Source organism: Abramis brama (genome assembly GCF_963993115.1).
Source record: "Abramis brama genome assembly, chromosome: 11".
NCBI classification, from domain to species: Eukaryota; Metazoa; Chordata; class Actinopteri; order Cypriniformes; family Leuciscidae; genus Abramis; species Abramis brama.
In genome coordinates this window covers 10,610,834-10,626,200 of record NC_139973.1, presented here as the reverse complement: position 1 = coordinate 10,626,200, position 15,367 = coordinate 10,610,834, and the positions used below count along the sequence as shown (strand labels likewise).

General features: G+C 36.0%; 1 protein-coding gene across 5 annotated transcripts; it reads right to left on the bottom strand.

Moving 5' to 3' along the window:
• Nucleotides 1–282: 282 nt before the first annotated feature.
• Nucleotides 283–15,270, bottom strand: sfi1 (SFI1 centrin binding protein). 5 transcript variants are annotated; one of them, XM_084129148.1, is made up of 32 exons: nucleotides 15,240–15,270; nucleotides 14,888–15,109; nucleotides 14,734–14,805; nucleotides 14,553–14,663; nucleotides 13,172–13,266; nucleotides 12,983–13,100; nucleotides 12,039–12,141; nucleotides 11,814–11,970; nucleotides 11,020–11,181; nucleotides 10,822–10,892; nucleotides 10,618–10,710; nucleotides 10,246–10,343; nucleotides 9,763–9,829; nucleotides 9,458–9,588; nucleotides 8,490–8,571; nucleotides 8,213–8,391; nucleotides 8,053–8,128; nucleotides 7,821–7,916; nucleotides 7,600–7,676; nucleotides 7,410–7,512; nucleotides 7,200–7,296; nucleotides 6,961–7,121; nucleotides 6,693–6,767; nucleotides 6,317–6,391; nucleotides 6,052–6,228; nucleotides 5,727–5,944; nucleotides 5,004–5,102; nucleotides 4,674–4,911; nucleotides 4,413–4,485; nucleotides 1,904–2,054; nucleotides 1,139–1,241; nucleotides 283–596 (listed from the first exon to the last, which is right to left on the bottom strand). In XM_084129148.1, exons 2-32 carry the CDS (start codon nucleotides 15,031–15,033, stop codon nucleotides 450–452), a joined length of 3,651 nt encoding a protein of 1,216 aa, XP_083985274.1. In that variant the 5' UTR covers nucleotides 15,034–15,109; nucleotides 15,240–15,270; the 3' UTR covers nucleotides 283–449. The 5 variants fall into 5 exon arrangements, with proteins under 5 accessions (XP_083985274.1, XP_083985275.1, XP_083985273.1 ...); XM_084129149.1 differs by having other exon boundaries at nucleotides 5,004–5,099; XM_084129147.1 differs by lacking the exon at nucleotides 15,240–15,270 and having other exon boundaries at nucleotides 14,888–15,164.
• Nucleotides 15,271–15,367: the final 97 nt, after the last annotated feature.

Sequence of the window (15,367 nt, the reverse complement as noted above, 5' to 3'; positions counted from 1 at the left end):
TGAAGCAGCAACGGAGTCCAGGTGTAGCTTACGTCCAATGAAGATTCCAAGATAGGATCCAACCAAATTAACAAAAGTTTGTTCCAAGAACGTTTTGCTAACTTTATTAAGTTATCAAAACGTTATTTCTGAACGTTCTACTGTTCTCTAAACGTTCAAAATGTATTTTTCAAAGCGTTCCTTGTTAGCTGGGAGCATTCCAATGTCACAAAAGGCCAACATAATTTTAATTCAGGTAATCCATAGGATCTCAAGTTAAATAAGCAATTTCAAAACATCAAAATATGTGATTTAATGCTTTATTAAAAATGAAGTATTTACAACAGTGTATTTGAATAAATAAACAACTGAAATAAAAAACAGGTTTTAAAATTGACTCAAGGACTACAAAAATACAATACTGTTTAGAATTATTTCTGGGATAACAGGTTGCACAATATAGCCTTAGTCTATATTCCAAACTTGGTAGGTGTTTTTGTATTAACCATGGGCGGTAGTAGTTGGCTCTGGATGGTGTTAACTCTGGCAGCATGGCACATCATGGTGGGTTTCTGCTTGTTTAATCTCAAAGATAGAGAAGAAATGCGACTCTCAAGCTGCAAAGAAACATAATATTAAAAAATTACTAAAATTACTTTGAAAATTAAAATAAAACCAGAGATTAACAAATATCTATGGTCTCATCAGAGCAAAAACTAGAATATTTATAAAGATATTTTATATAGACTACCATGCACAAAATCCATTAGACCTAGGGGTGTAATGACAAGCATAAAGATAATAAATGTTACATTTATGTTAATCGCTAATATCAGATCTTAATAATGTCTAATATTTTCCACATTAAACTTTCCAGTATTGCACATCATACATAAAAGCAAGGGTTTATGCAATCTGTAACATTTATCTAGTGACACTCCTGACAGCTGGTTTTGAGAATTTCGATTTATGTTTACGTAAATTCTCCAAAAATATGCGTGTTAAATGTAAACCACCAGTGTCCTCTGTGCGATAGTGCAGTCTGAGGAACCAAGAGTGTTGCCTCCACTTGTTATTTGTTAATCCTTTACTGTACATATTTAAAGATGTGAATTTGTTTACGAGTGTGTGCAAGAAAGAAAAAAAGATATATGGATACCTCACTTAACTCCTTTAAGACGCTTTCTCTTTCCTCAGTTTCTCCCTCAATGCCTGTTGTTGCGAGCCAGTTACTCAAGATCTTTTGGAGCTTACGCCATGTCCTAAACACACACAAACGCAGGCTGATTTCACTATATTAGTGAAAACATCTCATTAGATGCAATGTTTTTATATGAAGGTGATGATATTTGTTATACCCCTTTTGTTCGAACACAAAATAGAAAAGCAAAACATTCCTTTCCCTAATTTAACATGAAGCCAAATATTTTCACCTCAGTCTCTCAAACATAGCAGAAACAACTATTCATTCCAAAAGCCAAGTTTGTGTGTGCTAGAATAAATAACCCACTTTAATATGTTGATTCAGTCAAACTACAGCTGGAGGGTCAATTAACTTTTTTTATAAAATGCATTTCCAAAGTAGTGGTTTCAATTTTAGGAGATTTGTGACTTTTACAGCAGGATCACATCAGAAAAACAAACAAAAAATGTACAAAAATAGTATGCAAATCTACAATTATATATATAAAATTGTAGATTTGCATACTATTTTTGTACATTTTTTGTTTGTTTTTCTGATTGATATATATATATATATATATATATATATATATATATATATATATATATATGTATGTGTGTGTGTGTGTGTGTGTGAATGTATTTATAATTCTAACAAATAATTAATTCTAACAACTTTAACAATTAGAATAATAATTCAAAACACTGTATATTCATCCCATTGAAAGCCAGATTAACATACTGTAACTGTTTTCTGTCTTGCTGGTATCGTTGCATTTCCAGTCTAATATCTAGTAGTTCTTTGGTGAGTTTTTCAGTTTGCTCCACATCCACATCCACAGCCTCATCTTCCTCTTTCTCCTCTTCCTGCTCAGGTAATCTTTCATGCATACCTACAGCCCGGACAAAATGGCAAGTGTAAATGTGTCACGGAAATGAAAACATAAACAAGCAAAACTCACTTGGTATATATATATATATATATATATATATATATATATATATATATATATATATATATATATATAAAAATGTTATCAGTCTTTTTTTATCAGTTTGAATGAATGATTCAATGACTCAATAACACAAACTTCACTTGTTTCATTACTGGATGAATCTGCCTTTTTTAACGAATCCCTTGAATGATTCAATGACAAACCCATTTTTAACAGTCACTTGTCGCCACCTACTGGTGTAACAATGTAATTGATACAATCTTTTTTTATTGTGTCAAGTTACTTTCAAAATGTGATTTCCTCTATGTTGAATGCTTTCCAAATTATAAACTTTATCTATCTATCTATCTATCTATCTATCTATCTATCTATCTATCTATCTATCTATCTATCTATCTATCAAGTATTTGAACACCCTGCTATTTTGCAAGTTCTCCCACTTGGAAATCATGGAGGGGTCTGAAATTGTCATCGTAGGTGCATGTCCACTGTGAGAGACATAATCTAAAAAAAAAATCCAGAAATCACAATATATGATTTTTTAACTATTTATTTGTATGATACAGCTGCAAATAAGTATTTGAACACCTGTCTATCAGCTAGAATTCTGACCCTCAAAGACCTGTTAGTCTGCCTTTAAAATGTCCACCTCCACTCCATTTATTATCTTAAATTAGATGCACCTGTTTGAGGTCGTTAGCTGCATAAAGACACCTGTCCACCCCATACAATCAGTAAGAATCCAACTACTAATATGGCCAAGACCAAAGAGCTGTCCAAAGACACTAGAGACAAAATTGTACACCTCCACAAGGCTGGAAAGGGCTACGGGGAAAATGCCAAGCAGCTTGGTGAAAAAGGTCCACTGTTGGAGCAATCATTAGAAAATGGAAGAAGCTAAACATGACTGTCAATCTCCCTCGGACTGGGGCTCCATGCAAGATCTCACCTCGTGGGGTCTCAATGATCCTAAGAAAGGTGAGAAATCAGCCCAGAACTACACAGGAGGAGCTGGTCAATGACCTGAAAAGAGCTGGGACCACCGTTTCCAAGGTTACTGTTGGTAATACACTAAGACGTCATGGTTTGAAATCATGCATGGCACGGAAGGTTCCCCTGCTTAAACCAGCACATGTCAAGGCCCGTCTTAAGTTTGCCAATGACCATTTGGATGATCCAGAGGAGTCATGGGAGAAAGTCATGTGGTCAAATGAGACCAAAATAGAACTTTTTGGTCATAATTCCACTAAACGTGTTTGGAGGAAGAAGAATGATGAGTACCATCCCAAGAACACCATCCCTACTGTGAAGCATGGGGGTGGTAGCATCATGCTTTGGGGGTGTTTTTCTGCACATGGGACAGGGCGACTGCACTGTATTAAGGAGAGGATGACCGGGGCCATGTATTGCGAGATTTTGGGGAACAACCTCCTTCCCTCAGTTAGAGCATTGAAGATGGGTCGAGGCTGGGTCTTCCAACATGACAATGACCCGAAGCACACAGCCAGGATAACCAAGGAGTGGCTCTGTAAGAAGCATATCAAGGTTCTGGTGTGGCCTAGCCAGTCTCCAGACCTAAACCCAATAGAGAATCTTTGGAGGGAGCTCAAACTCCGTGTTTCTCAGCGACAGCCCAGAAACCTGACTGATCTAGAGAAGATCTGTGTGGAGGAGTGGGCCAAAATCCCTCCTGCAGTGTGTGCAAACCTGGTGAAAAACTACAGGAAACGTTTGACCTCTGTAATTGCAAACAAAGGCTACTGTACCAAATATTAACATTGATTTTCTCAGGTGTTCAAATACTTATTTGGAGCTGTATCATACAAATAAATAGTTAAAAAAATCATACATTGTGATTTCTGGATTTTTTTTTTTAGATTATGTCTCTCACAGTGGACATGCACCTACGATGACAATTTCAGACCCCTCCATGATTTCTAAGTGGGAGAACTTGCAAAATAGCAGGGTGTTCAAATACTTATTTTCCTCACTGTATATATATATATATATATATATATATCATCTTAATTTGAATTATTGTAACAGAAAAAATAACACTGTGTGGTTGAAAAGAATGTTTGCGAAGCAGTTTCATAACATCATCTTCCTCAGGCTCAGCAGCAGTGCCAATTGAGATTTGAATGCTCGTTTTGATCGTACTTGTCAAAGGTTTAAAAGTCGAATTGTTGTCATTTAGGAGTAAGATTGTGCGGGTGTTTGAATCGAGGTCGCGGCCTTTTAATGATTAATCGTGCAGCACTACTTCATATTATGAAAGATTATGTTTTTTTTTACCTTGTTTTTGGAGAAGGTGGGAAGTGAAATGAGTAGAATGCAGTAGGGGCTCCTGATTCCTTAAGCTTTTTTGCTGTAAAAGAGAAAAAATTGGAAATTCACAATTCAGCACAATTAAATTTCTAATAGGAGGCAAGATGACGAAACAAAAACAAGAATAAGTAACAGAGTAAATAAAAACTGGCTGGGGGAAAAAAGATACAAAACCTATTTTTGTCCTAGCCTAAGAACAAACAAGTGTTCTTACAGCATCATGATTACCTTGCCATGTGATACTGAGACAGTAAATGAAGATGGAGGAAGAAGTATGTCCTGGCCGGTAGCAGCAAAATATCCTGGAGGACCAGGTTTGACTGGGAGGATCCGAGGTTGTGGTACCATTGCAGGTGACTCCAGTTGGTTTTGGGTCAAAGGGACTAAGGGTAACGGAGAAGGAAAGGAAGGACTGCTGGAGGACACTGAGGGAAATGCAGTCTCTCTTTCAGACACCCTCTGACTACTGAAGCACCATGGAGAAAGGTAGATGCTCATTAGTATGTGAACAAAAAAAATGTGTTTGATTATGTCACAACGTTTGTGCGAGTACTACACCTGCTGATCTTGAAGTCATGTGGCAGAGGTTTGGCTGGAGACTGCAGCAGGTCATCTGGTCTTCTTGGTTGCAATCTAGATGCTCGAACCGACCAACTGCTGACAAAACAGGAGGATCAGATTTACTCGAGACATGTCCATCAGAATAAGTTTCAAAATCAGAATAAAATTTGAACAAAAGAAGATAAATTAGAAATAAGATGTTGTGTCATAAACTAATTATTCTTTTCCTATGATACCTATTAGTTATAGTTCCTGTAGTTACCATAATTACACTATGCATGCATGTTTTTCCATTGACGGTTCTGACCAGGGTTATTATAGTTAAATTGAACTAAAAGCATAAAAAACGTTTTTTTGTTGTTTTAAATAAAATAAACATTAACTGAAATAAAATAAAATATTTTTAGTTTAACTTGATGTACAAAAAAAACAAACTAAAATTGAAATAAAAATTAATAAAACTATACAGACATTTTAATACAACAAAAATAATAAAATTCTAACTAAAATTAAAATATAAAAATAATAACTAATTCAAAATATTAATAAAAACTATAATAGTATTTGATATGCTAAAATAATACTGGTTCTGACTATTATTATATATAAAAATTAACAACCTCGCCAAAAAAACAAAAAAACAATTCTACTAGCTACTTTAACAACTAACAAAAAATAAGCTTAGGATTAACATTTGCAATAAGAATGACTTTGACTCACAGGTGATTGATGATGGAATCTTTCTGCTCTGCTGCTTGGCTCCTGATTGGAGAGGCGGTAGGAATGGGGGTGTGGTCTTCTGGCAGAAAAAAAGACACACACTTCTTGGGGTGGCTGACTTTGGACGGCACTGTTTTACCCTTGACAGGCTTGCACAGTGCCCGCTGCTTCCATCGAACGGCACACCGCCTTACCACGTCCTGAAGCTGACGGCAGCTCTGTATTTGATGAGGAAATCCTTATATTAATGTAAACAAATACACACATATACTTTATAGACTGTCAAATGAAATGCACAAATATACAGTAACTATAGAAACAGCACCTGTTCATAGCTGTGCTGGGCAATATTAGTTGAGAAAGCACTCATGTGCGCTGTGTGCGTGAGGATGTGCGTGACACCCTCTCTCAACAGTTCATCTCTGTAAAACTGAGCTGCCTCAGTCAAACGCTTCTGTTTTCTCTGACGTTCTGCGATCCATAGCCGCCACACGCAAAACACCTAAAACATATAGACCAAACTGTATGAGACTATGAAGGTGCAGGAAACCTGAATTGTCAATGATAAACAGTGCAAGATCTGGCATTACTTTGGCCTGTAGGTTGAGGGACCAATGCCAAAGGGCAGTCTCAGTTTGCTCCGCCTCTCTTCTTCTGCTCTGCAGCTGTGTGTCATAATCATTCAAAATCAGACAAAAATACAAAATAGAATCTTCAAAGAGACAGTAACAATCAATCATTAGTAGCTTCAGCTCAAAAAAGAAAATGATGCAATGTCAGCAGCTTGAACTACTATACAGTAGGTGAGGTTATAAGAAAGCTTTAACACATCTATATTTAAACAAAAGACTGTACCGAGTGGACATGAAATGGATGTTGTGATGATCTTTTCTTCCCTATTGTTATTTATATCTGAGTGAAATAGCCTTCGAATATGATTGAACACTTTGCTAAATCAAAACTCACTTGTGTTTTCCAGCAGATAAAAAAGCGCTGATAAATCCTCAACCTGTGAAGCTCAAAGCTTCTTTTCTTCATTACCTAAAAAGCATACATTTGTGTTTATATATACACATATATATATATATATACACACACACACATACACATATATACACATATATACACATATATATATATATATATATATATATATATATATATATACACACACACACACACATATATATATACATATAAAAAATAATTAAGAATGGACTACTTGAACTGGCACCTGATATGTTTTGTGATGGTGAATATTGCTGGTCCATGTGTTGAGGGTTCTTTTTCCCAGCATTCTGCTGTAGTGTCTGTTGGCTCTGTCATTCGCCAGTCTCTCATCTTTTACCTCCATGCTTCGCTCTCTCCATCTTCTCAAAGCCACTTGTATGCGTACTAACAGCACAAAAACAACACTGAATAATTTCATCATTGCACAGACTTCTAACAGTGGTATTTATATAACCAAAGTACATTTCTCCAGGTGTATTTGAGCTTGTTCCAGGGCTTCCTGCTGTTGATGACGTTGATGATGAGCAGATACCGTTCTCTGTCGCCATGCCAGAAACACCTATTAGACATATAAAATGTAAAATATGTTGTAAAATGACAAAATTGCACTGATAAATAATAGGTGTTAATTTTGTACTTCAGTTATATAACTAATTTTGATGTTATAAGCACCTGAGATAGAATGTGCTTTTGAGAAAAACATTTTGCTCTGTTTTCCTTTTGCCTCTCTTCCATCAGTCGTGTAACGTTTATTCTCCATAAACAGAACATTTTCCTGCAGAAACAAATAATAAAAAAGATAGATTAGATTACATTTCTTTAAATAACCACTACAACAATTTTAGTAAATATATCATAATACCTGACCAGATGTTGCTGATGCTCCTGGTAACGGCACTCCACATTTTTGTTAATCGATTGAGTCTGCAAATGGTACGACTACATGCATGCATGTAAAAACAATGAGTTTATCATCTTCAGAGCTGCAAGCTTTGTAGTAAACAAAATAAAATGCACTAGTATATTACAGCAATATTTGTAGATATACTGTATACTTTGTCAAAACAAACATGAAATTCATACCTTCCAAGCTTCTAGAGCATGTTTGAGCAATTTGCTGTGGTGGTGTTTCTCCATTTGTGCAAGTTTCTCTCTTTTCTGTCTTTTGTGATCTACATACTGTTAAACAAGCTCATTTTTACTTTAGATATAATATTTCAAACCAATAACAACAACAACATCTGCATCATATGATGATTAAAAAACATTGTCAGCTGTTTCCCTTAGTGAAGAGAGCCAGATGTGCTACTCGTACCTGATGCCAGTCTGCCATGGCTCTTCTCAGACACCGCTGCCCATCATGACCCTGTGCCTGCTCCAAATGTCTCTGACTGATCAACAAAACACAACAAAGCTGAAACTTCAAAATCAAAATACTTTATTCAGTTTATTCAGCTACATTATCTGATTCACACCTGGTTTGTATGTTGGAAACGAGGTTTCTCCATTGGTTCAGGGCCTTCCGTAGAAGAGTGTGTTTGTAAAGAGAGTCAGCTGCTGCTTGTTTGAATCTCTCCTCTCTACACTGTACAGCACTGCAGGACCACTTAGACCAGGCACGGGCACAACACACATGCTCGGCATGCAACACAGCCTGCAAGAAATATACTGATTACTTGGTAAAAGAGACAACGGAAATCTTGCTGAGCCAAAACTTTTAAGGCCAATGTATATTCATGGTTGTCAGCATACCGTTCTTTCAGCAAGTCTCTGATCTCCTCGTACCTCCAAACTTCTCCACCATGTATAAAACGCCCAACTGCAAGTTTGTTGCCTATATAGAGGACAAAAACATGTACATTTTTCAGTACAATACAACACAGACATGGATATCTACATTGTTGTATAATATCAAGGAAATGCAATTACACTGCCTCCTTGTTTATTGTAGATGCCTTTTTGTTACACATATTTAGCCAAAGTATTGAATATAATGCATTGCTTACAATTTTGTTATTTATTTTTGCTTCTAAGAAATACTTATACTGTTTTGGCAGAGATGTATAGTAATTGTTAGTTATGTATGTGTGTGCCTTCCCATGAAAAGGAGGAGCGAAGTGTGTGAGTGTATGTGTGTGTGAGCTCAAAGACACAAAAGACTGTGGTTCTACTCCAAGAACCTTAAAAGGAAATTGGCCATCTTGGTTAAGATAACTGGAGTTCAAGGAGCTGAAAGGGCGGACAGCTTGCAGGCCTTGAGAAGGATCTTGGAAACTTTGGAAAAGTTACAATTTACATCAGTCAAGAAGATTAGAACCTAACTTCAGCGGCAAACAACAGTATAAAAGACTGAAAAGTTGATTGCCTCTTTGAATACTGATACGCCAGTATCCCCGACGCCTAGAAGCCCAGAGCTGAGGACAACAAACCCCAAGCGGAAGACAAGAAGCCCAGAGGGCTTTTAATTGATTACAAAATGAAATTTAATTGATTACAAAAAACTGCCTACCAAGGCTTTGATTTATAGTGTTAAGACTTTAAATAAGAACATACCACAGAGAAGTCTTCTGACCAAATTGTAAGTAATTTAAAAAGCTTATAATTTAGGCCAGACTCAACTTACTTTACCTAACCTGAAAATAATCTTAACACCTTTAACCTTATTATTTAAGTACACACCACAAAAAAAATGCATACAGTACTTAGCTACAGAAACCCACCTGTCATGTTGTTCAGCTCTTTCTTTCCGCTCTCGTTTCTCTGTGTGTTGCGCTGTGAACTCCATCCAAGTGTTTACACATCGTGGGAAGATACGACGAGCAAAGCAGGCATCCGCACGTAGTTCCAACTCCTATACATTTGTACATATACAGATTGTGTGATAAAATATTAGAAGCATTTTTAAGGCAAAAATGGTGCAGTCCAATGAACAATGAAAAAAGCACAGTCCATCAATAATTGCAGGTGACCCATGATAAGACCTATGACCTAAGATAATGAGAGTGTCAGAAAGTGTGGTGGCTACCTGCATTTGTGTGTGCTCTTTAAGACGTTTTCTCCAACGATCAAGGCAAAATCTCAGCACAGAGAACCTATTGATTAATAACAACTGTTTAAAAGCCTCACAGACAAACTGATGTTTATTAATGACCTAAAATATATAAACTCAGCAAATAAAGAAACATCCCTTTTATAGGATACTCTATTTTAAAGATAATTTTTGTAACATCCACATACTGACTGCTACTTTTGATATTCACCCTCGCTTTGTTCAGGGACTCGTAATTCCATTCCTGTTTGTCAAATGTCTGTAAAATTTGTTCCGTTTATGTCTCAGTTATTAAATCTTTTTATGTTCATACAAATGTTTACACATGAGAAATTAGCAGTTGAAAGTGGGAGGATCTTTCTTTTTTTTGCTGAGTATATAGCATGCTTCAAATTAAAAAGCACAAGCAGAACTGTGAAAAAATTCTGCTTGATTCTGAAACTCATTTATGTGACTTACTTGTGATGAGTTTGTGCAACACTCATCTGGGGTTGCAGACTTCTGTCCTCAGCCTGATCCAAGCGCAACTGCCAGACTTTCCAACACCTTTCCAGCAACTGCAAAACATCAGTATCCATTTCTGACAATTAAACTCAGCACAACTGCATGACGTAACATTCATAATCATTACCGATAGATGACTGGTAGACAAGGTGTTAATAATTGCTGTTATCACGGCCTGTTTTTAGTATGAAAATTTAGTTTTCATGGTCCAATAAAGTCTTTAATTTAAAGAAAAAAATATCAAGGAAAATTATTTCCACAAATATATTACGTTTAAGGACAGTTCTGTCATGTGTTGTGTATGTTCTCTATTTGTGTTGTTCTTACAATGTGATGATGATGCTGGACACTAAGATTCTTGTTGAGACGATGAGTTTTACTGTGAGTGACGTTTAGAGTAAGGCCTTTTAAACCCAACCGCTGTGAAGAAATACAAGACCATCATAAATAAACAAGAATTTTAAAAAAAAGAAAGCTACATAACATTAAAAAAAACATGTTAAAACCTCTAAGAACAAGTACACCACTAACCAGAAGATAGAGCTGTCTGTGATGCATGGCAGCCTTTTCCCTTTTAGCCTTCTGTGAGCACATACTGACATCTATATAACAGATCAGGAAAACAACTGCACTACGACGTGCCATCATGCTTTCATCGACATATTTAATTTCTTCTAGGAGTATAAAAGTAAATGCGAACTGTCTGTTTAATGGTGTAAGCAAAGATACAGTGTCTCCAGTTGGAGAACGCCAGCCGTTGGGAGCCGTGCTGGGCCAGTTGGTCTGCTCTCTGTCCTCTGTCTTTCTCAGCCTGCCTGGATTGCAGCACATTATACCAATGACACCAAAACCTCTCCAGCACAGAGACACGCCATACATCCTGAGCAACAGCTGCAACACAGAAGACAAATTAAACGTGATTCAAGATAAACTAACGCATACAATTATATATAAAAAGTTATAGCAACAAAAAAATAATAATAAAAGGTTTGGGGTTTGTAAAAACCTTTGAACATTTTTTAAATAATTCTCAAGCCTGCATTTATTTGATCAAAAATACAGTAAAAATAGTAATATTGTGAAATATTATTACAATATTTCTATTTTAATATATTTTAAAATGTGATTTATTCCGGTGATGGCAAAGCTGAATTTTCAGCATCATTAATCCAGTCTTCAGTGTCACATGATCCTTCAGAAATCATTCTAATATGCTGATTTAGTGCTCAAGTAACATTTCTTATTATTATCACCATCAATGCTGAAAACTGTTGTGATATTTAATAGTTTTGTGGAAACTGTGATGCATTCCTTTTTCAAAAATCCTTGATGAATAGAAAGTTTAAAAGAACAGTATTTATTTGAAATAAAAATATTTTGTAACACTGTTAATGTCTATATTCTCACTTTTGATAAATTATAGTCATCGCTGAATAAAAGCATTAATTTCTTTTAAAATAATCTTTCCGACCCCAACATTTTGAACAGTAGTGCATATAATAAATATAAAAAATGAATGCCACCTGTTGTCTTGTTCTTAGCCTGTCTGTTCTCTGTGTGTCTGATCCATCCATGAAGTGTATGTCTCGACAGCTGAAGACAATAGTGACGATGAGCTTTGGACTCCTTCTCTTTCAGAACACAGGCATGTTTCATCCTGCCTCTCCAGTGCAGCCATGCCTGTGAAGAACAGCCATTTTAGAGATCACTCAAACTAGACATTCATATTCACACACGCTCATACTCACTCTGCTTTGTGCAGTGTGAGCCCAGTGTTGCAAGGCAAGATCTTCCTGATGGTACGCCACATCCCTGTGCTGTAGTGCCATGTTCCACACAGTCCAAACCCACCTTTAATAACCAACACATGCACAAAAATATTTCACATTAGTATTTTACTTACAAGCCACTATACATAAGCATTACTTAACTGTTACACATGCATCTTTATATTTTATATAAATTATTTTTCAAAAGTTAAATTTTTTTTTAAAAGAAATTTATACTTTTGCTCAGCAAGAATGCATTAAATTAATCAAAAGTGAGTAAATAATACATCTATAATTTTACAAGACTTCTATTCCAAATAAGTGCTGTTCTTTCAAACTTTCTATTCATCATAAAAAATCTTGAAAAAAAAATGCATACTGGTTTCTACAAAAATATTAAGCAGCACAACTGTTAACAACATTAATAATAATAATACATTTTTCATTAGCATAAAATCAGCATTTTAGAATGATTTCTGAAGGATCATGTGACACTGAAGACTGGAGTCATGGGTTCTGCCATCACAGGAATAAATTCTATTTTGAAATGTATTAAAATAGAAAAGTTATTTTAAATTGTAATACTTTTCCACAATATTACTGTCTTTACTGTATTTTTGATCAAATAAATGCAGCACAAGAGACTAACGCATAAACACTAAAAATCTTACCAACCCCAAACTTTTCAAATAATGTTGTTTATTTATTAATATAAGTATGTAAAACATATTGATTGATTTGTGATCGTATACTTGCTTACTTTTTTCTCTAAATGTTGCTGAAATATTCAAGTCTGTCATTTATGCTACACTCCAACCCTACACCAGGATTGTAACACTGTATATTATGTATCGGTCTGCTTCACTTTATATATGTGGCTCTGCATTGTTGGTCTAACACCACATGATGAGAGCAATGCTCACTTCAGCACAGCGAGTCTCTCGCGCTGTACTGCTGCTTCTTGCATCCTGTGTTTCATGCGACACATGTCCAGGTACAGCTCCCAGCCATTCCACACACACCGCAGTTTGTGCTCCGTCTCTGCAGTACAAATATTCAGTTACAGCTATGTTTGTTCAACTCAAATATTAATAGAATAGCAGTCAATTTACCAAATCTGATTGCAAGTTGCAGTTTCTTCTTTTCTTCTCTCTGGACAGCAACATAATCCTGCCAGGCTTGAAATGTTTTGCTGTACAGCATATACCTACAATAGGCAAAAAAGAAAAAAGACATAAATATTACAGGTGGTGATCATTGAGGTCCAAGCCCTTAAGCAAAGTGTTTTCCTCCCTGACTACAGAACAAACATTGAAGACAAAACAAAACACCCCATTGCAGTATGGGATGGGGTACACACTACCGTTCAAAAGAGAAAGAAATTAATACTTTTATTCAGCAAAAATGCATTAAAATAATAAAAAAAAGAAAGAAAAGACTTTGTAATGGCATTGTATAGTGCCCATGTTTTTGAAGCTCCAAAAAGCGCATCCATCCATCATAAAAAGTAATCCATACGACTCCATTGGGTTAATAAATGCCATCTGAAACTAAGTTTTTGTAAGAAAAATATCTATATTTAAACCTTAAAAAAAACTATAATCACTGGCTTCAGGCAATGACCATACGCACGTTCATGAGAGTCGAGTTCAGGCGGAAGGCTGACCTCTGACCCGATGTAGGACATATGTATGTATGGTGTAGCTTAAGCTTAAAGTCCACATGAAATCAAAATTGACCATATTTACTTTGTTGGCCTAAATTGATCGTTTTGTGGTGAACAATTCATCCATGCAAGTCAATCCACACAAAAACATTTTTTGGCTTCGTAATCTTTAATCAAAATCTGAAAATGCCCCTCCCCTCTGCATTGGAGGACCTTCCCTGATGACGTAGGTTTGAGGACTTGGGTTGGGAAACGCTTAACCACTCCCCTCAAACCGTTAGTCTGTTATGAGCGAGAGATGGAGAGGAGGAGCGCTAGAGTAAAACCCTGCCCTCTGTTCAATATTCCTTTTCACTGGGAAATACGTCACAACACTGGAGAAAAGTCGTTTGCAACTTCCGGTTCACGCGGACTTTAAGTAAGAATAGACGCCTCTCTTGAAAACCCCATTGACTTCCATAGTATTTTTTTCCATTCTATATATGGCAATGGGGTCCATCAACTGTTTGGTTAACCATATTCTTAAAAATATCTTATTTTGTGTTCAGCAGAAGAAACAAATTCATACAGGTTTGGAAGAAATCGAGGGAATTTTTAGCCGTACTATCCCTTTAAGCAACACATCAACATAATAGAATGAATTCTGAAGGCCCATGCAACACTGAAGACTGGAGAAAAAGCAGATGCAAATTCAGCTTTGCCATCAAAAGAATAAATAACATTTTAGAACATATTAAAATAGAAAACATTTCACAATATTATTGTTTTTACTGTATTTTTGATCAAATAAATAGATCCTTGTTGTGAGCATACAAGACTAAACTTACGTATAATGGCAATCTGCCCTTATATTTAGGGTCCATTCCTTTCTTACGTGCCACCACTCATCTTTCCAAGCTCCTAAGGTCTTCCTCAAGATCACCTTACAATAATGAGATCTAAACAGAAAATACAAATTTTATTAAATAAGTAAAGACTGACTTTTTAGTGCACTAATTAAACACATACCTGGCTTGTGATGTTGTTATTCGTCCAAATGTCTTTTGAATCCACATGTGAAGGAACTTCCGAGCAAGGTGCCTAAACAATCAATGCAATAATCACTTCAACTGTAGACGAATAGAGGATGCCACTACAGCGTTAAAAATGAATGAAGTCCTACCTTATCCTTAGCTCTTTAAGTCTACCACCTCGGTTCCAATTATATCCGACCCGGTACGTGTTTTTGCGAATGTGTGTTTTGCGTGGCCGGTTCTTTTCAACAGCAGAAGACAACTGTTTCCCAGCTTTTGGTCTTGTCGTTTGCATCTTCAATGGTTTATTGGAGCATACATGAGTTTCAGTCAATCAGCGCACTGTCTAGCAGCTGGTGCTTGAGCTATAACTGGTAGAAATAAAGTTATTAAAGTAGCTTTTAAGGGTTTACATGTTTCACTTAAGGCTTTAAAGCTACTACAGCTCGTTAAAAAGCTGTCACCTAAGTGCTATCGTACTAACAACAACCAACAACAAACCATAACTGCCGCTCCTCTCTGTTGAAGGAATATTCTTCCGGTAAAATAATGTCATAATAAAAGACTTTCTTTAAAAGGGGCACTTTGATCCCTTTAATGCTACGGTTATATTGCAAATAATAATAATA

Coding starts and splice junctions, on each gene's coding strand:
- sfi1 (XM_084129148.1), bottom strand. CDS start 15,033: ATGCAAACGACAAGACCAAAAGCTGGGAAACAGTTGTCTTCTGCTGTT. Junction 10,711..10,821: donor ACAGACAGCTCTATCTTCTG/GTTAGTGGTGTA, acceptor ATTTCTTCACAG/CGGTTGGGTTTAAAAGGCCT. Junction 5,103..5,726: donor GATTCCATCATCAATCACCT/GTGAGTCAAAGT, acceptor CTGTTTTGTCAG/CAGTTGGTCGGTTCGAGCAT.